The sequence below is a fragment of the Cavia porcellus genome, unplaced genomic scaffold, assembly GCF_034190915.1.
Source record: "Cavia porcellus strain 051 isolate PalLab524CR breed Dunkin Hartley unplaced genomic scaffold, mCavPor4.1 scaffold_6, whole genome shotgun sequence".
NCBI classification, from domain to species: Eukaryota; Metazoa; Chordata; class Mammalia; order Rodentia; family Caviidae; genus Cavia; species Cavia porcellus.
Genome location: NW_026947489.1, coordinates 80,402,748 through 80,430,461, shown reverse-complemented (window position 1 = coordinate 80,430,461; position 27,714 = coordinate 80,402,748). Strand labels below are relative to the sequence as shown.

General features: G+C 51.3%; 2 protein-coding genes across 3 annotated transcripts; one reads left to right on the top strand and one right to left on the bottom strand.

Annotated features, from left to right (window-relative positions):
- The first annotated feature begins 435 nt into the window (after nucleotides 1-435).
- Nucleotides 436-22,380, top strand: Sarm1 (sterile alpha and TIR motif containing 1). 2 transcript variants are annotated; one of them, XM_063251184.1, is made up of 10 exons: nucleotides 436-1,258; nucleotides 6,450-7,068; nucleotides 9,033-9,245; nucleotides 9,518-9,609; nucleotides 9,698-9,933; nucleotides 12,985-13,087; nucleotides 13,161-13,350; nucleotides 17,288-17,409; nucleotides 17,505-17,683; nucleotides 22,000-22,380. In XM_063251184.1, the coding sequence occupies exons 1-9, from the start codon at nucleotides 789-791 to the stop codon at nucleotides 17,632-17,634; spliced, it is 2,175 nt and encodes a 724-aa protein (XP_063107254.1). In that variant the 5' UTR covers nucleotides 436-788; the 3' UTR covers nucleotides 17,635-17,683; nucleotides 22,000-22,380. The 2 variants fall into 2 exon arrangements, with proteins under 2 accessions (XP_063107254.1, XP_003469614.2); XM_003469566.5 differs by having other exon boundaries at nucleotides 17,505-22,380.
- Nucleotides 20,938-27,188, bottom strand: Slc46a1 (solute carrier family 46 member 1). The gene is made up of 5 exons (XM_003469564.5): nucleotides 26,883-27,188; nucleotides 25,596-26,448; nucleotides 23,512-23,595; nucleotides 22,019-22,175; nucleotides 20,938-21,423 (listed from the first exon to the last, which is right to left on the bottom strand). Exons 1-5 carry the CDS (start codon nucleotides 27,108-27,110, stop codon nucleotides 21,366-21,368), a joined length of 1,380 nt encoding a protein of 459 aa, XP_003469612.1. The 5' UTR covers nucleotides 27,111-27,188; the 3' UTR covers nucleotides 20,938-21,365.
- Nucleotides 27,189-27,714: the final 526 nt, after the last annotated feature.

Genomic DNA, 27,714 nt, shown 5'->3' with positions numbered 1-27,714 from the left:
GAGGCAGGAGAATTGCTGTGAGTTCGAAGCTGACCTGGGCTACAAAGTGAGCTCAGGACCAGGCCAGCTTGAACTACATAGTGAGACCCTGTCTCAAAAAAAAAAAAAAAATTTTGTACAAAGGCTAGGGATGTAGTTTAGTGGCGGAGTGCTTGTCTAGCATGGTGAGGCCCTGAGTTTCATCCCTACTATGACAGAAAAAGCAAAAACAAACCATAAAAGTCTATGGAATTACTACCATTGCTTTAACCACTAGGAGGGGGAAGGCACACTCGGCGGCTTTCCTCTTTCCGCCCTCTTCTTCCACAACCAGAGCAGGACAGGGGTAGGGAGGGCGCCCGGGTGTGGGCGTGGCTCGCGAAGGGGTAGAGGCAGGGCTGTGCACCGGAGGGGCGGAGTCCCTGGAGACCAGAGGCGGGGCCTCCGCTCCAGACTCAGCTCTGGGGCGTGGCTGCCGCCCCGCATCTCTCCACCCAGCCCAGCCCGGGTTAGAACCGTGCTTTGTTCCGCTGCCTTCTCTCCCGCGTCTGGATGCTTCCTTCGCCTTCCCATCCCGCCTTTCGCCCGTTTCCTGAATCTGGGCTCGCATTCCCTTCCCCAGCGGCTGCCCTTGAACCAGGGCTCCCCCTCCTCCAACTTCAGGCCGCCTCCTTGCGGTGCAGTCTTCTGCACCCCGCTCCGCGCGCTCCCTTCCCGGCCGCCCGCTCTCCGCTGCCGCTTCTCCCCGGTCGGGTCTCCGCCCGGCCCCGCCCCTCCAGGCGGGGAATGTCCCCCGCAGCCCCGCGCCCATGGTCCTGACGCTGCTCCTCTCCGCCTACAAGCTGTGCCGCTTCTTCACCATGTCGGCACCACGGGCCGGCGGCGAGAGGCTGACGGTGCCCAGGTCGGATGGGGGCGGTGGCGCGGGTCCATGGTGGGCCACGGGCGGCCGCGGGCCCCGCGAGGTGTCGCCCGGGGCGGGGGCCGAGGTGCAGAGCGCCCTGGAGCGGGCGCTGCCGGAGCTGCAGCAGGCGCTGTCGGGGCTGAAGCAGGCTGGCGCCGCGCGGGCCGTGGGCGCAGGCCTCGCTGAGGTCTTCCAGCTGGTGGAGGAGGCCTGGCTGCTCCCGGCCGTGGGCCGCGAGGTGGCCCAGGGTCTGTGTGACGCCATCCGCCTGGACGGCGGCCTCGACCTACTGTTGCGGCTGCTGCAGGCGCCAGAGCTGGAGACGCGTGTGCAGGCCGCGCGCCTGCTGGAGCAGATCCTGGTGGCCGAGAACCGGTGAGAGCACCGGGCCGGGGTGGGGCGGGGGGAGACGCCCGGTGGTGTGGGACCATAAGGGCAATCGAGTGTCCAGGTCTCCCGCGTGCCTCGCACTAGGTCTTTGCCTTAACCCCATTGCATCTCCCATTGAGCTACCCCCTCTATTAGGTATCAGCACGTGTATTTTACAAATGAAGTAAACTTGAGACTTGAGAAAGTTTAGTGACTTGCTCAGCGTCACACGTGTCACAAAGATAACTAATAGTGCAAGGAGGATCACTGCCAGGACTAGTGGGGTAAGGAATGGGGACAGGAAACGGAAGAATGAAGTCATAGGACAGGAGCTGCCCCTGGTTCTATGGACTGAGATAGTATCCTACAGCCGATGGCCTGCAAACCCATAGTTCTCTGCCCCATGTGGCTGAGTGCCTTCTCTCCTGATTAGACGTGATTCATTCTGCAGCTGCTGATCGAGACAGAAAGTCTGCTGGAATGAATGAGAAGGGGCAGAGGAAATTGAGGTGCCGAGTTAGGCAGGGGCCAAAGTGTGCATCTTCTTCCCCTTTCCCACATAGCACCAAATGCAATAAGTGGGGTCAAACAGCAGTCTTTGCGTGCCTCTTGGTAACCCCCTGGAGGATCCGGACCCCCGAGGACTCGTTTTCCTCTTTCCTGATGCCGGAGCAGACCAGGAAGTCTCAGTCTAGTCTCTCCCTGAATTCCTAGGTTCCTCAAGATTAGAAGAGCTTTGGAAGAGTCACTTACAGCTGATGCAGCCCTCATGAGAGTTATGGGAATGGTTTTCCTTGCCATCTTAAAAAGAAAGTGAGACAGGAAAAACACTTGGTTCTTAGTAGAAATGATACAACTCTCAAAAAATGCATGAATGAAGTAAGGGTGGGAGACCAAGATAGAGTTCTGATTGTTTAGCAGGTCACTGACCTACCATTCAATATCAGGGACCCTGATCTCCATGAATCTGGAGGGCAAGCAGATGGAGTGGGTGCTCACTAAGTGTGGTGAGGCCCAGGTCTAGCAGGTGCCCCCTTATGAAATATAAGATGGGGCAGCTGTAACTAGAACCTTGAGAGTGGGTACAACCAGCACCATAAGAAGAGGAGGGCTGCAAGATGCAAACATTATTAGTATTTCTGAAGGCTGCAAGTGGCGGTCCTTGGTTAAGAGTTACTGAGAAGCATCACTAACTAAACCAGAAAAACACATATGCCTGCGTATCGCTTCAGCACCAAGGACAGAGCGAAGCCCGTTACCTCAAAGATCAAAATCCTTCCCAAGGTTCTCAGGATCTCTGTCCCGCCCCTAGATGGCCCTGAACAGGGCTGGGAACGAGATAAGAAGAGTGATGCAATGACAGTTTGTGTTTATGAAACCTTTTTCCTCTTCAACCAGTCAACTCCCACGCCCCCACCTCCTCTTGAAGAAGGTTCTTCTATATGGGCGTCCATCTCCTCAGAGCTCTTCTCTGTCTCTCTGTCTGTCTGTCTGTCTGTCTCTCTCTCTCTCTCTCTCTCTCTCTTACCTTCCTTCCTTCCTTCCTTCCTTCCTTCCTTCCTTCCTTCCTTCCTTCCATCTTTCTGAGACAGGATCTCACTATGTAGTGCAGGCTGGCCTTAAACTCATGGTGATCCTCCTGCCTCAGTGCTGGGGTTATAGGTGGGGCCCCGCCATGCCCAGCCATAGCTCTTTTCTTCCTAGTGGGCTGCTGCACCCATTGGCCAGGAGTATAGATCAAGTTTCCTTCACCCTTCAGCTACCAGGATAAGTCCAACGTGGCAGGGACTCCAAACTTGGCTCCAAAACATCAGTAAGGGTGCCTCTGGCTGCCAGCTCTGTAAGTCCACAACCCACCCTCATCAGGACCATGTAATGCATGCATCCTCAGAGAGGGTAAAAGCCTTCCTCAGTCACATGTAATGACTAGAGGGAAGAGACAAGCCTTCTAAAACGTAAAAACAGGAGACTTGCATGTGAATTCAAAAAGTGCAAAGGCATACAAAAAGGGCATGCAGCCAAAATTTCTCCCCAGCCAGACCCCTTCTTTGGAGGAAAATCACTGAAGTAGATTCCTTTTCTATTTACTTCTTTTTTATTTTTATTAATACATGTTTGAGGTACATAATGATTGCATTCACATTGTGGAGTTGGAACATGCACATAACACGTTTTAATTGTTTTTACTCCCCCTCTCCCGCCCTCTCCTTTCTGTTCCCCTCCTTCCATCCCTTGGTCCCCTTCCCATTTACAAGTTTCTTATGTATCCTTTCAGAGCCTGTGTAGGCACTTACAAGCACTTTTTTTTTTTAAGATAAATCTTGTGACACAAGCCTTGAATTACTGTATAGCCCAGACTGACACAAACTCACGATAACCCTCCTGCCTCAGCCTCCTGTGTGCCAGGAGCTATGTATATGAGGTGCTCAAAGTGTGCATCTGGCTTGGTTAAGAGTTACTGAGAAGCATCACTAACTAAATCAGAAAAACACAAGGTTCTAGACATTTATTAGCACAGCAAACTGCTGAAGTGTGTATACATATTTTTGGTGGACTCTATCTATCTATCTACCTACCTATATCTATCTACCTATCTAACCATTCCTCCTTGGGAGTTAGGGTTTGGACCCAGATCTTCACCTGTATGTATCCACTTCATCAGACCCACAGTATCTCAGACCACAGAACTGGGAGCTGAATGAACAGCTATCACAACTAGCATGCATCCTCTGCCTCGCCACATGGGCACACAGGCAGCTTCCCAAGGGTACCACTCTCTGCCCCCTCCAAGCTTGTGCATAGATCTGTATGTGCATGCAGTCACCCTTTCTCTTCTCAGCTAGGGCCTCCGCCATCCTCTGACCTAGCCCCACGGGCAATCATACAACACATTTCATGTGCATGCTTCTAGTCTGTGGTTTGGTAAAATCTTTCACCCTGCTTTGTGTGCAGGTGCTTTTAATTTACACAAACAGTGCTGTGTTATACAGCACATTCTGTTGCTTTTTCTTACTCAGTGTTAGGTTTTTAAGATTCTTCATGTTGCAGTATTGTCATCTACTCAGTCTCTTGTTACTGCTCCAAAGTCCTTTAGTGGGCTCTTCTCCATGTTATCTCTGCTCTCTTAGACTTGATGATGGCCTTCAACTTCTTCATACCCTAAAAAACCAGTGGGGGAATATACTGTGCAGGGGCCCTGTGTGTGACACTCTCTTTGGAGAGATTCCTTCTGTATTGTCTCCATATTGATGGCCCCAGCATTCACCTCCACCCACAGTGCTTGGGGCATTTGTAACCCTATACCTTGCCAACCCTCTGTATTACCTAATATCTGACTTTGCCCATCTAACAGGGGTAAAGCAGTAGCTGTTGTTTTAGTGTTTATTTCTGTAATTGCTGATGGGTTAAAGTGTTTATTTTCTTGCTTGCTCGCATTTTGGATTTCCAAAAGAGTAGCTGGGTGCAGTGGCACATAATGTAATCTCAGCTACTCAGGAGACTGAGGGAAGGGGATTGCAGCGTTGAGCTGTGTGTGGGCATTTTTTTTTGAGACAGGGTCACACTTTGTAATTCAGTATGGCTTTAAACTCACTTTGTAGCCCAGGCTGGCCTTTAGCTCATAGCAATCCTCTTGCCTCAGTCTCTCCAGTGCTGAGATTACAGACATGTGCCACCACATCCAGCCCAAATGTGGGCAATTTAATGACTTCAAAATAAATTAATTAATTAACTAATTTAAAAGGGCTGGCAATGTAATTAAAGGCCTGGGCTTAATGCCTAGTACGGGGTGGGGGATTAAGCTGAGCATGGTGGCACACCTATCTCAGACATGGGAGGCTGAGGCAAGAGGATCACAGCAAGTTCAAGACCAGTCATAGTGGAGAGAGAATACGTAGACAGACTGGGCAGGAGAGAGGTATAAGGATGCTGTCCTTACACCTGTGCCTGGGTTCCATCCTCAGCATCAAAAACCAACCCCCCAAAAAAGCACACAGCTTCATTTAAGTTGCCAGTGTATGTTCTTTGCTCATTTTATATTGAATTCACTCCCTTTTTCTTCTTAATTTGAACACTTATTTATATAATCTCTGTATGAATCCCTTGCTAATTTTCTGTTTTTCCTGGCTAGGATTAGACATTGCATCATCTCTGGCTGCCCTTTCCCACCCCACCACTCAACATGCCACCTCATTAGCCTCAGGGCCCTGGTCCCTGGCTCTTCTCTTCCCCAGTTACGCTCTTTTCCCAGACACTGGACTCCCAGCTGTCACCTGCTTAGCGCTGTCGATCCACCAGGCATGCATTACATCATGCACTCTGGCTAACATCGTGGCCAGAGCGCCATTACCTTGTTCACTGTTTAGTTACTGGCTTAGTGTTGCCTCTGATTCACAGAGGGTAAGGTCCAGTGAGACTTGTTGTGTTGCGTTTTATTTTGTTTTGTTTTTTTAAAGACAGGGTCTTGCTGTGTATTCTCGGCTAGTCTTGAAATCACCCTGTAGCTCAGACTGGCCTCAAAGTCATGGTAACCCTCGTGCCTCAGCCTCTAGAGTGTTGGATGTGCCATCACACTTGCTCCAGTCAGGTTTAGTCGCTGTATAACATCAGGCTCCTTAACACAGAGCACAGCACACAGTAGGTCCTCAAGAAATACCTGTTGAATGAGGGTCACAGTCATGGAACTTTGAGTGAGAAAAGAGTTTGAAGGCAAAACTGAGGGTGATCAGATATTGGATAATACTGAGCTTTTACTATGTGACAAGTACTATGCCAAGTACTCTTTATGAATTATTTTATTAATCCTGATAATAATCCTGCCAGGTAGGTATTGTTATATTCCTAATTATGAGATGCAGAAACTAAACACAAAGGATAAAGGCAGGTGCCCACGGTCCCATAGTTGGAAAACAACAAAAAGGGAACCAGGCTGGGGCAGCGTGGGGGCCAGAGCCGGAAGCACTGTGCTTCTCAAGGAGAGGAAGTGATGGAGGAAACAGCTGTGGCCAGGACTTCTACATCTTTAAAATCAGAGAAGACGTGTGGCCAGGCCCGAGGGGGAGACAAGGAGAATAATGCTTTTCCCTTAGTTTCATGTGACACTCCAGCGGCCCAGAGAGGTTAAGTGACTAGGCTCCCACCGAGCAAACCAAGCTCCCCTGCCCGCAACTCTGCGGTCCCTTCCTCTTTCTCCTGGCAGGGACCGTGTGGCGCGCATCGGACTGGGCGTGGTTTTGAACCTGGCGAAGGAGCGCGAGCCGGTGGAACTGGCGCGGAGTGTGGCAGGGATCCTAGAGCACATGTTCAAGCATTCAGAGGAGACGTGCCAGCGGCTGGTGGCGGCCGGCGGCCTGGACGCGGTGCTGTACTGGTGCCGCCGCACGGACCCGGCGCTCCTGCGCCACTGCGCGCTGGCGCTGGCCAACTGCGCACTGCACGGCGGCCAGGCGGCGCAGAGGCGCATGGTGGAGAAGCGCGCCGCCGAGTGGCTCTTCCCGCTCGCCTTCTCCAAGGAGGACGAGCTGCTGAGGCTGCACGCCTGCCTCGCGGTGGCGGTGTTGGCCACCAACAAAGAGGTGGAGCGCGAAGTGGAGCGTTCGGGCACGCTGGCGCTGGTGGAGCCGCTCGTGGCCTCGCTGGATCCGGGTCGCTTCGCCCGTTGCCTGGTGGACGCCAGCGACACAAGCCAGGGCCGCGGGCCTGACGATCTGCAGCACCTCGTGCCGCTGCTCGACTCGTCGCGCTTGGAGGCTCAGTGCATCGGGGCTTTCTACCTCTGTGTGGAGGCTGCTATCAAAAGCCTGCAGGGCAAGACCAAGGTGGGGTGTCACCTAGGCTAGGTCTAAGTCTAGAGAGCTCTGGCAAGGCTTCCCAGAGAAAGCGATATTGAACTGGGCCTTGAGGTACACATAAAAACTGGTGAAGCTAGAAAAGTCATTCAGAACTCAAAGGCAAGACCCAAACTTTAGTCTTGGCCTCTGGAGTCAAGCGGAAGACACAAAGCCTTATAAGCAAGGGGACACCTGTGTTTTACGAAGATCACCCTGGCTGTTGTATAGAAAGGGGGCTGGCAAGGACGAGACCAGGGGCAGGGGGATGGGATGGGAGCTAACTTCAGGAACAGGGAACTGAGAGAGGCTGACTGTGTTGGCGGTGACAGGGGGAAGCAGACAGATTCAAGAAGATAGATTTACCTAGTGGCCTTAGGACCAGGAGAAGGTGAGCAAGAACGTGAGGGTGACTCCTGGCTATGAACCTAGACAACCCTGGATCAGGTAAACCGGCTAAGGAGTAGGCCAGGGGAGGGGGCTGAGTTCAGTGGGACTCAGTTTGAAGTGATTGAGAGATGCCCAGTTGGAAACTTTCAGTGACCAGTTTAATCACTTGGGTCTGGAGCCTGGAAAGGAAATGGTGACAGAGGCAGACATCTGGGATATCAGTGTCAGCCAAATAACACTCCTGCGCCCCAAAGGATCCCTGGGGCCAGGGTCTAACTCACAGGCTTTAAATTGCTGTATGAACTTTGCCACCTGGATTCATGGTTTATTTTTATTGTTATTTTTGTGGCAGTCCTGGGGATGGAACCCTGGACCTGCATATGCTGTAGCAAGTGAAGTGCTCTGCCACTAAGCAACCTTTCCAGCCCTGGTTTTATGTTTATGCTCTGGAAAGTCAAAGCAGTTGAACCACGGTAGCAGTGACTAGTGATAATTTCATTACTAAAAGGTGATAGGGTTTTTTTTTTTTAAATTCTAAAGATTCAATATTATCCCTCTAACATTATCCTCTCTTCTGCATTCCTCTGGGGGGCCCTGATGCACAGGAGGGGTGCACAGTCTTTGGCACAGCTGTTTATACTACAGTTGTCATGTGGGGATACCCAGAGGAGTGTATCTCCCAGGTGATCACCACTCATCCCAAGAGTCTGTGTCTTCCAACGTCCAATATTTTAAGCACTTCTGATTCATCTCTCTGTGCCCCAGAACTGGGCCATGACAAGCCTTTCCTTCTTGCACATCGTTCTGCTTTGGGAGAAGGGACTTTAGGGAGTGAAGACCACCAGAATTGGACCTGGGCAATGGCTTTGTTGCCCCTTTCCCACCAGGACCAAGCGAGGGCAGTTTAACAAAGATGCTGAACCCCTGGGGCTGGAGATTTAGCTCAGCGGCATAAGTGCCTGCTTTGCAAGTAGGCAGTCGTGAGTTCGATCCTTGGTACCGATAAAAAGGAAAAAAAAAAAAAAAAAAAAAAGATGCTGAACTCCTGCTCCATGTCCTTCATTGGGCCAGGCACAGGGCTCCAATGGTGACTAAAGAGGCCCTCAGCTTGCAGTCTGGTGAAATTTGCCATATCAACTAGTTGCCTTCAAAGTGTGGCCCAGGTCCTAATTGAAAGTATGAGTCAAGCCGTGGAGGAATCAGAGCTGCACACAGGAAATGCTAGTCCGATAGGTAAGGAAGATTCCCAAGAGCAGGGTGGAAGATTTACAGAGTTCAGGAACACTAGAGGTGGAGACCCAGAGTTTCGAGAGCCTTGGTGGGTGTGTGATTTGAGCAGAGGGGGTCTGTGTTATTCAGCCTGGCCACATAGTCAGAGCTCAGACTTTATCCCAGGGCAGATGCCGGGGCGGGTGAAGGGGACCTGGTCAGAATGGCCTTTGCTTCAGGAGGGAGAATCTACAGGACTGAATGATTAGTGGATGGCTGCAAGGCTAGTGAGGGGAGGTTTGCAGCCGCTGGCTGGCTGGTGGACCATAGAAGTCTTCTCGCCGCCCTCTCCGCAGGTGTTCAGCGACATCGGTGCCATCCAGAGCCTGAAACGCCTCGTGTCCTATTCCACCAACGGCACCACGTCGGCATTGGCCAAGCGCGCCCTGCGCTTGCTGGGTGAAGAAGTGCCGCGGCGCATCCAGCCCTGCGTGGCCAGCTGGAAAGAGGCGGAGGTCCAGACCTGGCTGCAGCAAATCGGCTTCTCCCAGTACTGCGAGAGCTTCCGGGTAAAGCCGCTAGGGGCCGCCTTCCAGATTTAGAGCAGCGCACCCGGTCCTCCAGGGCTGCAAGCTGGCACCGGCGCCTTGGGCACAGACAGCTGGGTCCCTTGAGAGCCTGCGCGCCCGCTAGACTTTTAGGGGTGGAAAGCCTGTCCTGAGCCACCTTCGGAGTCCCTCACCTCTGCCCTGGGGCCCGCCGCCCCTGCACTGCCACCTCCAGTTCCCTCCCCTTGCATGTGTGCAGAAGGGAGTCCTTCAACTCCTGACCCCTTCCCCAGGAGCAGCAGGTAGATGGAGATCTGCTTCTGCGGCTCACGGAGGAGGAACTGCAAACTGACCTGGGGATGAAATCGGGCATTATCCGCAAGAGGTACGAACTCGACCCCGCCAGGTCTGCCCATCCCTCTGCTACCAGGCAGTCCTCAGTCAGGACCTGAGCGTCTTCTCCTTCGATGCAGGTTCTTTAGGGAGCTCACAGAGCTCAAGACTTTCGCCAACTATGCTACCTGTGATCGCAGCAACCTGGCTGACTGGCTGGGCAGCTTGGACCCGCGCTTCCGGCAGTACACCTATGGCCTGGTCAGCTGTGGCCTGGACCGCTCTCTGCTGCACCGCGTGTCCGAGCAGCAGCTGCTGGAGGACTGTGGCATCCGCCTGGGTGTGCACCGCTCTCGCATCCTCTCCGCTGCCCGAGGTCAGCCTGCGCCTCCGGGACCCCAACCCAGACCCACCCTACAAGGAGTAAAAGGGAGAGAGGGAGCCCTGCTGGGTCAGCCAGGGCAGTAGGTGCATTCTGCCCTGGAGAAGTCCCCAGTCTGAAGTGGGGTGACTAAGTGGAAGTATGCAAGCGGCAGCCAGCCCTCACAGGAAGCATGCCCAGGTGTCCAGAGGGAGACTGGAGGAGGAAGCACTGCTCACCTTGCCCACCCAGATCTAGATTGCAAGGAGAAGGGATGCCTCACCAGGTCTGGAGAAATGTATGGGGTGGGGATGTCAGGGAGGGGAACCAAGTCAGAAGGGGCAGCTTGTGCAAATGTAGGGGCAGCAGAGTGCACGGAGCTTCAGACACAGGGTATGGGTGGGCACCCAAGGGACCTACCCTAGTAGCCAACAGTTTACAAAGCATGGTTTCCGCAGGTGCTTTACAGTGGAGACCAGGGTTCTAGCGGCCCTCTGTATTTACCAACTTGTTTTCATTTACTAATTACTATTTAACTGGTGTTTGTCAAATATTATCTCAGCTAGGCAAGGTGGTGCATGTCTGTAATCCCAGTTACTCTGGAGATTGAGGCTGCAGGATTGCAAATTGCAGGATGGACTAGACAATTTAGCATGATCTTGTTTCAAAATAAATTTTTTCCTTGGCTTTGGTACAGGGGATCGAACTCATTGACTGCATGCTTGCAAGGCAGGCACCTATGCCACTGAGCTAAATGTCCAGCCCTCAAAATAAATTTTTAAAGTGAGCTGGGATGTAGCCCAGGGTAGAATAGCCTTGAGTTCAATCCCCAGCACCATCACCACTTCCAAATAAATAAATAAATAAATAAATAAATAAATAAATAAATCATATCTACAAGCATTCTGTACAGTGAGTGCTAAGATTTTTTAAAATCAGGGTTAAAAACCTTTTAAAGAAGCCAGGCATGGTGGTGCACTCCTGTAATCCCAGCACTCAGGTGACTGAGGCAGGAGGATCATTGCAAATTCAAGACCAACCTGAGCTACAAAGTGAGTTCAAGGCCACCCTGAACTGCTTATTAAGACCCTCTCTCAAAAAGATTAAAAAAAAAAAAGAAGAAGAAACCGGGTGTGGTGACACACGCCTATAATCCCAGCACTCAGGAGGCAAGAGGATTGCTGCAAATTTGAGGCCACTCTGGGTTACAAAGTGAGTCTAGGCCAGCGTGAACTAAGTGGCAAGACCTTTTTACAAAGAAAAAGAAAGTAGCAACAAAACCTTTTAAAGAATAAAAGAGGCACGTGATAAGCATAATCACATCTAGTTTGAGCTTTGAAAAACAATCCTGTATAAGCTCCACCAAAATCAATATAGAACATTTCCATCGTTGGCATTCTAAAAGTGAAAAAATTAAAATTTAAAGATTTTAAAGGACCAAGGATTTAGCTCAGTGGTACAGGCACCTGCCTGGCAAGCATGAAGTGGTGAGTTTGATTCCCAGTACCAAAAAAAAAAAAAGAAAAAATTGAAGATTTCAAATTCATTTCTCAGAGTCAATAAAACCCACAAGGTGACCGAGTGTGGTGGTACATATGTGTAATCCCAGCATTTGAGAGGCTGAAGCAGGATCACTGTGAGTTTGAGGCCAGTGAGATCTTGTTTGAAAAAAAACATGAGATGCTGGGCATGGTGGTACACCCCTGTAATCTCAGCACTCAGGATTCCTCCCACCTCAGCAGTCCTCCTGCCTCAGCCTCCCAAGTGTTGGGATTACGGTGTGTGCTTCCATACCCAGAACTTTTTTATATTGCAGCTTCCAATTCAACTCCAAGGTTTCATATTTATTTATTTATTTATTTATTTATGGTACTGGGGATCAAACTTACAACCTTGTGCTTGCCAGGCAGGGGCTTGTGCTGCTGAGCTAAATCCTCAGCCCCTTCATTTTTTAAAAACTGGAGAAAGGTTAGATATGATGGTGCATACCTCTAATCCCAGCACTCTGGATAGCTGAGGCAGGAGGATTGCAAGTTCAAGCCTGGCCTGGGTAACTTAGTGTTTAAAGCCAGACTGTGTCTAAAAAATAAATAAATGAAAAGGCTGGGGGTATGGTAGTGCCAGAAAATACCAACAAAAACAGGAAGGTCCTAAGGAAAAATAGCTTCTCCTGGCAGTTTTGGTTTTTGTTGTTGTTTCTGTTCTTCATTTGTTTGTTTGTTTTTTGGGTCTTTTTGGAGTCAGGGCTTACTATGCAGTCCAGGCTGGCCTTGAACTCACTATGTAGCCCAGGCTGGCCTCAAATTTGAGGTGATCCTCCTGCCTCAGCCTCCTGAGTAACTGGGATTGTAGGTGTGTGCCACCACACCCAGCTCCAAGGAATTTTTCAATTGAGGTAATGACTTCTCAAATTTGGGTTTTAGAACAATCCCCCTGGTGGTGTGGCAAGTGGTACACAGTGTGCAATCCTAGCTGGCTTTGGGGAAGCCATCAAGGAAGCTGGCATGGAGACCTGCATGGAAGGCCCTGGGGCCGGGGCCTAGGGTATCTAGTAGTGGAATCCACAGACGATGTCAGCTCTACTAGGGCAGAGATCCCACTGTTTCCCAAGCACTGAGAACTGTGCCTGGCACACAGCACGGGCTTCGTAAGAAAGGATGGGCCCCAATTTTACCACCATGTGACTACCAACCTCCCAGCTTCTGCAGGACTGAGAGAAGGACTAGCTCCGTGCCTGAGCTGGCACGGAGGTTTCTGGTGGAAAATGGGAGGAGGGGGCACTGGGATGCTCTGGGCTGTGTTGAGCATGTCGGGCCCAAGGGCAGCTGGCTTCATAAGTCTGCAGTGGGTGAGAGAGGGCAAGGCTGGAGGGACATGTCATTGTCACTAAATCCCATTACGTGCCTGTGAGAGGGACTCAGCAGAGGCTAGAGCCATCCTTCCGATAGGTCCTGTGTCTCCACTTCAGTGGCCCTTTCTGAAGCAAGCCACCTTGCCTGCCCAGGCTGGAAGCTGGGGAGTGGTGGGGAGGGGCTCCCTCACCACACTGCTTCTCATTGGCCTCAGAAATGCTCCACTCTCCGCTGCCATGTACCAGCGGCAAGCTTGGCGGGGACACCCCAGATGTCTTCATCAGCTACAGAAGGAACTCAGGCTCTCAGCTGGCCAGGTAAAGAGGGGCAGGTGGGCGGCGTGAGGCCTTGGCACGCGGCCACTGTGGTGCCACAAGGCCTTCTCTGCAGCCTCCTTAAGGTGCACCTGCAGCTGCATGGCTTCAGTGTCTTCATCGATGTGGAGAAGCTGGAAGCCGGCAAGTTTGAGGACAAGCTTATCCAGAGTGTCATGGGTGCTCGAAACTTCGTGCTGGTGCTGTCGGCTGGGGCCCTGGACAAGTGCATGCAGGACCACGATTGCAAGGACTGGGTGCACAAGGTAGGTGCTGACCTGTCCTCTGCACTCCAAGTGCTGGCCTGCAGCCCAGGGGCAGGGTCATCCTTCCATCCCTTCTTGTCTGCACATCCTTGAACCAGCTAGAAGTCGAGAGCCACAACCTTGACTGGAATAGCACTTTAGCAAGCCACTAGGTACTCAGAGCCTCAGTTTTCTCTTCTGTGAAATAGGAATAACTTACCTACCCTATTCACCTTGTAGGATTATTATGATATCAGACTGAGATAAAAATGATTTGAAAAATAATCAAACAGTATAATGTAGTTGTTAAAAGCACAAAACAAGTGGGGCATGGTGGCATATGCCTGTAATTCCAGCACTGGGGAGGCTGAAGCAGGAAAATTGCTACAAGTTTGAGACCAGCCTCACCTACCTAGCAAGACCCTGTCTCAAAAAAATAAAATAAAATTTTTTTTTTTAAATCGGTACCAGGGATTGAACTCACGACTGCCTGCTTGCAAGGCAGGTGCTTATGCCGCTGAGCTAAATCCCCAGCCCCTATGTTAGTACAGTTGTTTATAACACATTTTTACTGTGTTTGGTTTTTCTTTCTTTTTTTTTTTTGTCAATAAAATAAATTTTTAAAAAGAGCATAAAACAGCAGAGTATGCCAGCATGTGCATGTAATCCCAGCATTCTAGGAGGCTGAGGCTGGAAAATTGCAAGTTTGAGTCAGCCTAAGCAATTTAGCAAAATAGCTCAGTGGTAGAACATCCCTTGGGTTTGATTCCCAGAACCAGGAGAGCAAGAACAGGAAAAGCCAAAAGAGCAAGAGGGGAGGGAGGGAGCAGAAGAATGAACAAAGCTCTGTAAGTTTGAATCCTGATTCTGGCCTTGGGCAAGTTAGCCCCAAGAAACTCTGTTGTTACTGGAAAATACAGATAATGATAGGAGTGAACTCCCTAGGATATTGTTACAATAGAGCTAAATCGAGAAGTGTTTAAAATACCCAGCACATGATAACTGCTCAATAATGATAACTATTATTACTAACATAATTATTATCCCTCCGCATCTGTTTTTTTAGTTTTTTTTTTTTTTTTTTTTTTTTTTTTTTTTTTTTTTTTGGTACTGGGGATCGAACTCACGATCTAGTACTTGCGAGGCAGACGCTTAGGCCTCTGAGCTAAATTGCACCTTCATTGCATGCCACATGGTAGGAATCTAGAATACTTACAGGACAGATGGATAAATGGATCCACCTGATTAATGGTTAGTCATTAATCAGTCACTAAGAAGTGGGGTTGGAGCTGAGGGAGGCTGTGGTCCTTTGCAATGAGGTCCTTGTCCTCAAGCAGCTAAGGAGACACGAATATGCCCACGATGAATCAAGCCACACATTGCATTCCCATGGTCTCAGCTACTTGGTTCATGGTCATTTGTTGGTTTATCTGTGGTTCTGGGGATTGAATCCAACCTTACGCAGGCTAGGTGAGCATTTTATCAATGACTGCCTCCTCCACCAACTACTGGGAAGCTAGGAAGGGAAGATCACTTGAGCCAAGGAGAGACCCTATCTCTTACACGCACACACACCACACATACGAGTGTGCTACAGGGATTACCATATATGAGTTGGCACACATGCTAATCCAGGTAGGTAAACCTCTTACTTTTTAAGGGAATATACAGAAGGGAGAAAGCAGGGAAGGATGAAATAAGTATGTAGCCACAGCTGCAACCCGGTGGGATGATACATACCTGTCATCTTAGCATTCTGGGAAGCTGAGGCAGGAGGATCACAAATTCCATCTCAGCCTGGGAAACTTAATAAAACCCTGTCCCAAAATAAAAAATGGGTTAGGGATGGACCTCACTGCAAAGGCTCCTTCAGTCCCCAGTACTGCTACCCCTCAGCAAACTGGGCACAGAGGAAGTGGAAGAGAAGGCATAAGCGAAAGAATCCCAGGGACGAGAAGGTGCCACCACCTACATGCATCGTTGTTACTACTTTTTATCACACAGATGGCAGTGAAGCGCAAAGTAGCATAACGTTTGCACACCCACGCTGCTAGTGTAAACAGAAAAGCTGGGATTCCATCCCTGCCTATCTGATCCAAAGCTCACGCTGTGTCCACAAACCCAGGCTGTGTTCCATGGCACAGATCTGGGATCGTGGGAGGTAAGACGGGGTTGGATTCAGCTTATAGCATAACTGAAGTGATGGTTAAGCACATGCATGGTTCTGATCCATGTCTTTTAGGTTTACAGGGTATGAAGACTTGACCTTAATCAAATTTTTGTTCACAGCCAGCTGAGTGATTTTTTTTTTTAAACTGTTTTTGTTTTTTTTCAAGACAGGGTTTTGCTGTAGAGTCCAGGCTGGCCTGCAACTCACACCATCCTCCTGCCTCAGCCTCCCAAGTGCGGGGCTTACAGGCATGCACCACCACTCCATGCAGCTGAGTGATCTTGAATAAGTCATTGCCCTTTCTTGCCCATTCTCTGTGCTGCTTTTGGATCTGTGGACTTCCAAAAGAAGCAAATGTCTAAAGGTTCCCAAATTAATCACAGCAAGGTGGGAATTCATCCAGGCCTAAAGTGGTCCTAGTTTTGGCCTCTAAAGGCTTGAACTGGAGGCCTGGCCCCTCTTTGGATGGGTGATCATGTGACCTGGGGGAAGTCCCTCCCTTCCCTTCTGGCCTTTTCCCCATCATCTGTAAAATGGAGAGGAAGCCAGTCGGGGATGAAGTCATGCAGACTTCTTCCCCGCCTCCACAAGGGTGTTTGGCACCCACTATCCCAGCAGCTGGAGAGGAGGGAGGAAGCAGGCAGGGAGGTGGCAGCCTTCCCTTTGGACCAGTCCCAAAGGCTCCGTCATCTTTCTTTGGTTGTTTTTAGTGCCTAATGGCTTCTGGTTTCAGTACTCCTTTCCCTGAAGCCACATTTAGCGGGCAATCAATATCGAAAACCACAAATGAACTGCACTCCAGAAAGTCCCATCCCCGTGATCGCCCTTAAAAACATGATTCAATAGGCACTTACCAGAGTACATATTAATAAGCAAGATCCTCAGAACAACTGTGCAGGTTTTATTGTTCCCACTTCACAGAAAAGGAAATAACACATCTATTTCTTAGGTATCCTTTTTTTTTTTCTGTCTTTTTCTTTTTTATCGGTACCAGGGATCAAACTCACGACTGCCTGCTTGCAAGGCGGGCACTTATGCCGCTGAGCTAAATCCCCAGCCCCATTTTTTTAAGTACCAGGGATCGAACTCAGGACCTCGCACTTGCCAGGCAGGAGGTATCCATTGTATGCTAAGCACTACCCTGATCACTGGCCCTGGACTATTACAGTTATCCCATGCACCGGGAACTCTCATTAACTCTACTTTATATGTTAGAAAACAGAGACTTTGGGAGCCCATTAGAGGCTGTGGGCTGTGGCAGAAAAGCCTCAATCCTCAAATCATGCCTTGAGCTCTTGGTGAGCAGCCAACATCCTGCAGCCCTCAGAACCACCACTCCTACTCACTCAGCCCTGGCCGGGAGTCCTGTCATTAGCACAAAGCCCTCATCACTCAGGAGACTCCAGTGGTTTTAGGAGCTCGGGACCAGCTCTATTCCAGCTCTACTCCAGGGCAAACATCAAAGTTTATTATTGTTTTTGCAGACCTGGGGATTGAACCCAGGTCCTTCTCTCTGAGCTACATCCCCAGCCCTTCTTTACTTTTTATTTTGAGACAGGGCTTCATTGCTAAATTGCCCAGGTTGGGCTCGAACTTTCAACACTTCTGCCTCAGCTTCTCAAAGAGCCGGGATTATAGTGTGTGCTACCACACCCAGCCCCTAAGATTTTCTTACAACATGTGAAAGAGACACCAAGGTGCATTTAAGACCAATACCTTCCTCTGGCTAGAGGCCAAGTACCTCCCTGATCCTAGGGTCCCTAAGACAGAGGTCTCTTCTCTCTCCAGGAGATTGTTACTGCTTTAAGCTGTGGCAAGAATATTGTGCCCATCATTGATGGCTTCGAGTGGCCTGAGCCCCAGACTCTGCCCGAGGACATGCAGGCTGTGCTCACCTTCAATGGCATCAAGTGAGTCCCAAGGCCCTGGGGACAAGGGACAGGGGTACAATCACGCCAGCTTCCTCTGCCCAGCCTTCTGACCCACTTGGTCTCTCTGCCTACAGGTGGTCCCACGAGTACCAAGAGGCCACCATTGAGAAGATCATCCGCTTCCTGCAGGGCCGCTCCTCCCGAGACTCCTCTGCAGGCTCTGATACTAGTTTGGAAGGGGCTGCACCCATGGGCCCACCTTAACCAGTCCCCAGGTCCCAAGTGCTGCTGTGACTCCCATGTCCTCCTGAAGGTACACCTGGCCAGTCTGGGCTGAGACAGGGCCCTTCTCAGGACAGCTTGGGACAGCTCTCGATGTCCCCACTCTCCTGGCCCGCATTAAACCTATCCCTTTCCGTGTGTGGAAAGGGAGGGAAGCCAAGTGTGGGGATGGAGAGGCCGTCTCCTCCCTCTGGCCCTGCCATTAGGTTCCCTGTCTTCCACTCTCACAACTGAGTCCCACAGAAGGTGGGGGGTGGGTTGCTGCAGGTCTTGTCTCCTACCCAGAGTGCAGCTGGTCTGAGAAGGGTGAAACCCAGCACCTTCCGACAGGTAGGATGTGGGCAATGCCCAGTCCTCCTGCGCCTGGGCCTCACTGTCCAAGTAAGGGCCTGGGCTCCGGAGGCAGCAGGAATGAGAGTCACACTCAGCCAGTCCTTGTCCCTGGCTCACCGTTTCCTGCTGCCTTGTGGCCTTGTGTCACACTCAGTGCTCCTCCCAGCCTTCCTCTGGGGACAGCCTTCTTTGCCATATCCAGATGCAAGGTTGGGCTGAGCTGGCCTTCTGGCTGGTCCACGGCCTAGGAACCTCTTGGGATTGGGCAGGGAGGCCAGTCTCAAGCCCACCTTATCACATGCCTTGGTGCTATGCCTAAGGCTCCTGCCCGGCCGGGCCTGCTGGCTTCCCTAGCTCCTCACACTCCCAGAGCGTCCTACTCACTTGCTCAGAAAAGAGAGGGACCAGGCAGCCTCCTGGCAGCACCAATAGCCTGGGGAAAACTAGGGTTCCGTGGGGAGAGTCGCCATCAGGAAGGGGAGGATTTTGCTGCAGGGCAGTTTTGCCAGATATAAAGTGCATTCAAATCCTTGGGGACTCCTGGTAAAATTCAGTTTAGGAGAAACCATGTGGGGCCTGAGAGTCGGCATTTCTGATTCCCAAGAGAGCTGATGACACCGAGCAGCAGGTCCCTCCGGAATCCTTGTCATTTCCCAAGAACTGGGATGAGGGTCTGATCATCAAAGCCACCCTAGTCAGTATGGTTGTTCCTACTTTATGGATAAGAAAAAGGCTGAGTGAGCCCAGTTCTCAAAGCCATAGACGCAATCCCAGGATCCAGGCCCAGGCCTCCCAGCACTCAGTCACTGGTGAACCTGCTGTCCTCTGAGTCTCATCCTGAGGGATGTGCCCCAGGCAGGACCATGGTTTGTTCCTTGCCTCAGAGATTCTGGCTTTGGGACAGGTTTCAGCCAAAAGCCCAGGAATAAACAGAAATGACATGAGAGATTCCCTGTGCCCTTCCCTGCACTGGAGCACAAAGGGGAAAAGTGCTCTCTCTCCAGCAGCCCGGCTGGTGGAGCTGGCTGTTCCTGCTGCGTTGCTCTCCTCTGAGGGGACCTTGAGGCTGGCACTGACCCCAAATATCTTAGATGTGGAGTATGCCGGGGTGTGCCTTGATTTTAGGGCCACATGGTCAGAAGGTCTCATACAGGCTTGGGGCATCTTCCTTCCATCTCCCTCCCTGCTAAACACCCCATCTTTCGCCTCCATGCCGGCCTGGCTGTGGCTCTGAGCATGCGCAGTTCGCCCTCTACCACAGGTGTGCCAGCGCAGGGAGAGGCTCTGTCCTGGATGCTGCCCCCACAGAATACAGTTAATCACAATAGAGTGGATGAGCATCCCCAGGGCAAGTTTTCTTCTGTCCTCAATCAGCCCACTCCCCATGGAGGGCCCCACAGGTAGTATTGAGAGAAGCTCCTGGGTTTTCTTTTGTCCAGTATACTCCCCATTGATGTCCACTCCACTGTCTGGCCATCTGGCCGACCTCTTTCCTGCATGTCCCCCAGGATAAGCAGAGCCCATCCTCCAGCCCACCCGGGCCAATGTGCTCATGGGTGGCAGCCCTCTTGCCAACATTTATCACTTGTAGCCAAGACAAAACCATTAGCTTGATGCTGCCCTTACCAAACACAGCCCCTCAGGACTGATCCTTCTCCAGAGGTACAGTTGCCTGGGCACAGCTGCTGTCCCCAGACTGGGGCTAAGTCAGCGAGGTCCCTACCCCACCTCACCTTCCCTTTCCCAAGGGCCACAAACTCCTCAGGGGCATTCAGAGTCCAAAAGTCCAGCCACAGTTCATTCATCCTTAACCAGGTCCAAGAAGACAGGCCTCTCACTCTAGATTGTATGGGGTGGAAAGATCTCAGAGAATCTGCCAAGTTTGCTTCCTACCGTGTCCCACCAGATGGGGGCCCCAAGATCAGACAGCTCCTGGCACTGCTGGCCCAGCCCTTCCTAGAGGGGCTTGCTCAAGGCTGGCCAGAGGCCAGCTCAGAATCTTTGCCCTCCTCACCTCATGGCCTGATGGTGGCTGGGTTAGAGGAAGCCCTGTCTACTCAGATCTCCCAGCCACAGAGGGACAGTGTGGGAAGAGTCTGGAAATAGGGGTCCAAGCTGTGGAGGGCGCAGCTGGCCCTGGGCTACCCCCATTTCATTTGTATGATATCCAGTCAGGAAACCAGCTTGCAGGACAGGTGAGAGAGAAAAAAGGGAAAGACAGGGCCAAGTTGCCATGGGCACTTCTGGTTTGAAGAGCTGAGCAACCCCTGAATTGGGTCTGCTTGGGGGGCTTAAAGCCTTTGTCAAAGCCAGTGCCTTACTATGAGTAAGATTCTGTCTTTCAGCTTCCAACCTTCCTAAGAATGGGCTCCTCACTCTGGGAATCTGGGACCATGGGTTGGTTATAGGAGAAACTGGCTCCTGGGTTTCCACTGATCTCCAGAGTAACAGTGTATGGCTCTGCTGCGATGCTCAGCAATGGAGTTATCTGAGGGCTGATCGGCAGCAAAATCGGAGCTTCGTGGGCTGGTGTGGCCAGGAAGACCGGTATTGGTAGCTCCAGGGACTGTGTCGGACTGATCCTCAGGAACAGACAGCCAAGGCCCTGTCCCCAGCTCATTTCTGTTTTTGTGTTTGGACACAAGCTCTTGCTCCAGGCTGTTTTTGAGCTCCTGGGCTCAAGCAGTCCTCTTGCAGAGCCTGTGGGGCCACAGGAATGTGCCACCATAGCCACTTGCCCCATGCTTCTGGCATGATGCAAGCCTGGTGGCCTCCCACATAGCTCAAGGGTTGAGAAAAGTCAGATGAGCCAGCAGGACATCCGCAGGGCCACTCTCACAGGCAGTTTAGGGGCACCTGCCCAAGCTGGCTGCAGGTATCTGACCCTTGTCAGGCAGACCAGTAGCAGAAAAGAGACGACCCCAAGCCTAGTGCCTGAAAATAACCAGAAGGTTATTTTCAGCATGACTCAACTGATTTATTGTGATGACTGGCAGTGTTAAACCCAGGGGTGGGCAGTTCATAATCAGGATCAATTTCCAATCACAGTGACAGGCGCATTCTCCTTCCAGGGACTGCCAGGTCCTCCCACAGCCTCCTACCCCACTGTGGCCAGCACTTATGGGACAGCAGATTTACCAGTCATGAGGGGACTAGTGTCACATACTTTGCAGTGTGGGCTGGAGAGATGCCAGCCCTCATGCTTCACCTGGGCCCTGAAGTATCACCTCCAACAAGACCTGTCCTCTCTCAGATGGTGAACACATCTGTCCCAGACGGTCCCTGTCTTTCAAGGGGAGGGGCAGGTGCTACAGAGGCTGGGATCTCAAGGTGGATTTGCAGTCAGGCCGAGCTCACTCTGCTCCTCAGGCCCAGGCACATCAGGGACGATGAGGAAACTGCTGGAATTCAGGGTGAGGATTAATCCTTTCCAGTATCCTGTGAGAGACCAGAGAGAGGGTACAGAATTGACCTGGAGGAACCCTAAACCGCTGTCCAGAGAACTGACATAGGATTGATAGGGGCGAAGGGGTCCCACCTCCCCAAGCTGAGAGGTCGAGATAGCTCTGGAAATAACTCTTCAGACTATCAGGAAAAAGTCAAGACCAGAGATGTAACTCAGTGGTACAATGCCTGCTTGGCAAACACAAGGTGCTGAGTTCGATTCCTAGTATACCACCCTCTTGGAAAGTCAGGGGGCCAGACTGGCCCGTGGCCTGGTCACAAGTGGCTGAGGATGTTTTCTGAGATTTTACCATATTTCCATCTGTGAAATGGGACAGGGGAGGATGAAAGGGGCTAAGATGCAAGGAAAATGGCCCTGAGGGGCAGCATTTGCCAAATGTTCCTGCCTGCCACCTTGCCCTTGTGGAACTATCCTGGAGGGCGAGGCAGCTGTGAGAGGGGAGTCAGCCTGGGACCGGGCACCCCGAGAAAGGCCCCAGAATGAAGCTGCCATTTCCAGCTGGGAGGCAGAGGGAACCTTCAGGATAAAGGGCTCTGTTACAAACACAGGTTGAGGGCCCAGTATTACCCAATGAGGATGGCTGGGATGAAGAGGAGGCCAGCTCCCAGGAGGAAGGGGAACCCCTTCATGAAGTTCCGAGTGGCTGGGTACAGCGAATTGAAGATGCCAGAGGCCGTCAGCATGGCCAAGCTATTCACACAGGCCACAGCAGAAAAGAGAGCACCTGTGAAGAAAGAAATGCCACACTCTGGAGTTTAAAAGACCCCGGCTCAAATCCCGGCGCCACCCTCTCTCAACTGTGTGACCCAGGGCAAGTCGCCCAACCTAAATCTCACCTCCCTCCCCCGCGTGACAGATTCATGAAGTCTTGCACAAAAAGGACCTGGGACAGAGGGGCTGCTAAATAAATGGCTGCTGTTAAATCCACAGTAAGTCTAAGTTACGTCTTCTAGTGAAAGCCGACAAGAAATGGCGCTTGTGGAGTTTTTATCTTTGGAATCATTCCCCGTTTGGGATGAAGTACTAGTTTGCTTCTCATTTCTAATGCTCACTGCTGTGTGTACCCTGAAGGGCAGTTTATCCTCCTGGGTTCTGTTCCTTCTGCTGTGAAATAAGGCCAAAAGCTAGCTCAAAGATTGTCCAGCCTGAAGCTCACAGGTACAGCACCTATCACAGGGTGGCCTCCTGCGCATGGCCATGTTAGTAACGGGCATTTGTCTCTCCTGTTGCCCTTGGCATCCCTGTGCACAGTGAAAAGTGTTGGGAAAAAAGCTAGAGTGAATCAAGGCCCTTGTGGTCTGAGCACATCAGAGCCCATGGTGGGCTGTGTATGGCACCAGGCTTTCTGTTGTTATCAGATCCTTCTTCCAGGGGAGCTGCATTCAGACTGCAGGACAAAGACCTAGAGGTCTGAAGCGCTGTTTTTAATTATGCGGGCATGAGCACCAGCCTAATAGAAATTGAGATTAAACTCAGTCAGAACTGAAAACATCTGTTGACATCATCAAAGATAATTACTCATCCTAGACAAGGAAGGGGAACCAGGACCAAAACCCAGCTCCTAAGACCCACTGCTCTTAAGAACAGACTTGGGTTTGCCTCCCAGCTCTGTCATTTTCTGAGTGACCCTGGATGAGTCAGTCCATTAACATCGTGGGTCTCTGTTTCTTCACCTGTCAGCTGGGGGCAAGGAAACCATGTCACAAGGCTGTTCCTTTCCCCTGGACTACACTCTGACCCTCATGAAGCAGGGAACCCGGGAGTCACACTCACTTAACAGATAGAAAAGCTCAGGTCTGGAGAGAGTAAATGCTCGTTATCCAGAAAGCACACAATCCTGCTCAGCTAGCTGCAAACCCCAGCTCTGTGGTCTCAAAGTCTGAAGCAGTGTAATCCTCTGCCAGCCCTGGCTAATTAAACAGATGCGCATCTGTCTTGGTCACATTCTCCTCCCTGGTGGAAGGGAGGAAGGGAGGGGGGTCTCCAGCCACGGCTGCCCATCTGCCCAGTTCAGGCCACACTGGGCACGAGGAACCAGCTGAAGAGATCCTGACACTCACCCTGCTCGGAGTGGCCCACCAGCTTGGAGAGCTTGGCCCGGATGATGGGTGTGATGACCAAAGACAGGAAGAGCAGGCCATATCCTGTGGAGAAAGGAAAACTCTCCATAAAATAGGGTTAGGGAGAGGAGTACCTAGTGAGAGGACGTGGAACTCAGGTTAGACCCAGCAACTCGCTGGGTGGCAAGAGACTGTGATCAAAGTGGAACGGAGACTGCCCTTCTTCAGACTCAGCTCTCTGCTGTCTTTCATGAATGAGTGCTGGTTGCTACCAATGGCTTACTTTTTTTTTTTTTTTTGAAACACATCTCACTGTGCAGTTCAGGCTAGCCTTGAACTTGAAGTGATCCTCTTGCCTCAGCCTCCTGAGCGCTGGGATTACAGGCATGTGCCACCACGCCTGGCTATCAATAGCTTTCTTGTCAGAAGACCTCTTAGGTCCACCACAGGTATCACCTACCCACTTAGCATTTAATAGAGAGATAGCAGGATCCAGAAAACACACATGAGTTTTGAAGCTGGTCCCAAGTTCAAAATCTGATACTATTGCTTACAATGTGCATGGCCTTGGGTAATTTACCTCCCTGAACCTGATCCCAGTCTGTGAAAGGAAGACAATAAAACCTTCATTGCAGGATGGTTCTGTATTATAGGAGGCTGGATAGTGCCCCTCAGAGATATCAGGTTCTTAAGGCTGATGCCTTATTAGAAAAATGGATCTTGCAAATGTGATTAAAGTTAGGATCCCTGAGAAACAAAGATTATTCTGGATTCTTAGGGTGAGCCCTAAATGCAGCTATGCATATCCTTATAAGAGGAAAATAGAGGAAGATTTGGTGCAGACAGAATAGAAGAGGCACAAAGAGAAGAAGACAAGGTGACCACAGAGGCAGAGACTGCTGATGTGGCCATGAGTCAAGGGGTGCTAGCAGGCCCAGGAAGCTGGAAAAGGGAAACACATTCTCTCCTGGCATCTCTGGAGGGAGCATCACGCTGTCAACAACTTGATTTCAGCCCAGTATGACTTTGATCTTTTGGTTTCCAGAACTTGGAGAAAATAAGCTTCTGCTATTTTAAGTCTCCAAGTTGGTCATAATTTGTTACAGCAATCTTTTACACAAGGTTAAGGAACAACATCTATGAAGAGCATGGTTTAGTAAGAAGATAATAAATATATTTTCCCTCTCCCTTTAGTTATTTACAGGCATACCTGGTTTCTCAGAACTATTCCTCTCCCCATGTGACTGCTGTCTCCTAGACAAAATTTCAAATTCCTAGAGACAGTGGATCTTGCAAAGTGGGTATCTGATGAGGCACACCAGGGCCCTTTCAAGGGTAGGGATACCCCCAAATTCCACTTTGTCAAGATTCCTATGAGCAATGGCAGCATCCATGAGTGAAAGGCACCTCGCCCCTTCACTATCAGAGAAGCAGCTGAGTTAAGAAATCTGTGATCATTTAACCGCCAACTTTGTATACCAAAGATCTGAGGGTTTTATTAAAGTAAAATATTCCTTTAAAGATGTTAACTTCTTTATCTCCTGGCCAGCCTCCTTTCCCACACAAAAAAAGAGGACAAGGGAAGGAGAGTGGAGGGGAGGAGAAGAAGAGGAGGAGGTAGTGGTGGAGAGGAAATTAGCAAGCAGGAATTTCGTATCTGTGGTCTGAGAAGACGGACTCTTTAAAAAAAACCCAAGGAAGCTGACCATGATTTGAGGTAGGTCCTATAATTCTTATCAATGCATTAATGGCATGGACTTTGTTAAGAACACCATGACCAGGCTATGAGAGGCCAAGGGGTGAAGCAATTAGTGTATGAGCCATGCTTTTGTCTTTTGCTCTATATTACTAATATTTATGGTTGATAAATGCATTAAGTACTTTGGCTGTTGAAGACCTATACTTTCCACATATTAAGGGTAGCATTATTCTGGGCTTTCCTGTTTGTGTGTCCTCCATTGCAGGCTGGGCATAACTACGTTTCCAAAGACACAGGCTTGAACCACATTTGAGGGCAGTAAGTGGTTGCCCTTAGTTTTCAACTATTGTCCCTAGCACAAGCTGCCCCTGAGCCCACACTTTACCTGTGAACATGAGCGGTGTGATGGTAGCAAACGCAAAGACAACCATCCCCAGGGCGTTGAAGGCCAGGCCAATCTCAGCCACCCAGGTGTCGGCCAGGCAACACTGCAGAAGTCGGAGGCCCAGCAAGCTGGTGAGGTAGGGGAGCTGCTGGGCTGCAGAACCATAGCCAACCAGCTTGGAGTCCCAGCAGAGGGGTGTGCTCAGCTCATAGAGGGTCAAGATATCCTGGGCCCCGAAGTGCACAGTGATCACCAGGAAGATGGCCAGTGAGTACAAAGCTATATGCTTCCTGGACTTCTCTGGGGCTGGATTCACATAGAGCTGGACAATGGATAGATGGTGGCGGAGAGTGAAGAGCCGGGTAGACCTCGGCTCCTTCACGGTCTCACCAAAGCAGAATGCTCCATACAGACTCATGACTATCAACAAGGCCAAGGCCAGCCAGAAGGGGTTGGCATAACCCTGGGCCCTCAGCCAGTGGCCTCCGAGGAGGCTGGCCAGCATGCCAGCCACTCCGATGCAGGCTTCCAGGATGGCTATTCGGATGGTGCGGTTGCGGGGAGTGGTGACATCTGCCACAGAGGCAAAGCTAGCAGCCAGGAGGCCATTGAAGTCACCGAAGAGGCCACAAAGGATGCGGCCCAGCACGAAGAAGCCAACGTGGAGCTCCAGCTGTACCACAAAGATAGATACTACGACCTGGAGCAGCAGGCCCAGCGAGGTGAGCACCAGTACTGGCCGGCGGCCCACGCAGTCACTCCAGGCGCCCAGCAGAGTGGACGAGAAGAGATCCACCAGGAAGCCGCCAATGTTCATGTAGAGGGTCCAGTGGGAGGTGAGGGTCTCCACTTCCTGCGGAGACGCGTTGTAACCAGGGTGCAGCGCCTACCTAGGTGCCTGCGTCTCCTACAAACAGTGCCGTTCTGGGAGCTGCAGGGCTGGGGACTTTCTTTGGAGCCTTAAACCTCAGAGATGCTCCATAAAGTGCTTAAAAATGGGACTCGAGGGCAATGGGAAATGGACCTCGCTCTTTTTACCAATCTTTCCCTACTTTTTTTTCCTTTTCCTTTCCCTACTTTTATTAACCTGGAAGGCCAGACTTTCTCCGCGTCCACAGACCACGGTTTTCCCACAGACCCCTGAGCTCCGGCTCCGCCCACCATGCAACCGCAAACCCCCTTCCACGGCTCCCCACCTTTTAGTGGGTCCCGCCCCTCGCGCCCCTCCCCCGCGCTCCAGCCCAGGCCGGTCCTCTGCCGGGCGCGCTCTGCGGCTAGACTGGGTACCTGCTGGATGGGGTTCGCAGTGTGGTTGCCACAGTCCCCCCGATCGCGTGTGCCATTGTACCCCAGGTCAGTGCTGAAGCGGTGCCACAAGTACTGCGTGGTGAGCGGGCCCTGCAGGACGAGAGCAAAGTTAGCGAGGAAGACGAGCGGCTCCACGGGGCCGCGGAACAGCACGGGCGCCTTGGGGAGGGCGCGGGCCTCGGTCGGGGGCGTCGCACGCCCCTCCATGTGCAGGCGAGGTCGGCGAGTGAGCAACTGCCCTGAACCGGCGGCCCGAGGCCTGGGCCTGTGCAATGTGCGCCTGCGCCCGAGACCGGCCTCGCTTTTTAAAGTTGGGCGGGGCGGGGCGTGGGACCTCAGTCTCCGAGACTCTCATCCTGCTTGCTCCCGGCAGGGTGCGACTCAGTTTGGAGCCCGGTAACTCTGGGCTGCCTGCAGGATGGCCTCACCTGTACCGTGCACGGAGAAACCGCTTGACAGGAGTATCAATAATTAACATTACTGATACTGCTTGTAGGCAGGTGGACATCAGCGGTGCTGAAGGAGAAAAGAGGTCCAAATAATAGCATGCTTTGCCAGTTATAGTTAAATTAAAAAATAGATCTGGTTCAATGCATTTATAATGATTTGTTAGGTCTCAGACCCAAAATGACTCCATGGTGCACAATTGTGTACATTCGATGTGTACCTGGCCACCTAGTGATCTGTTTCCAATCCGCAGAATACAACGCTGGGATTAGGCGTGATCCCCGTAGCTTAGGACCCAGCGGTATCAGAATGGAAAGCATTCTTTAAAAACCCAATTTGGGACCCAGAGGTTTGGCTCAGCAGC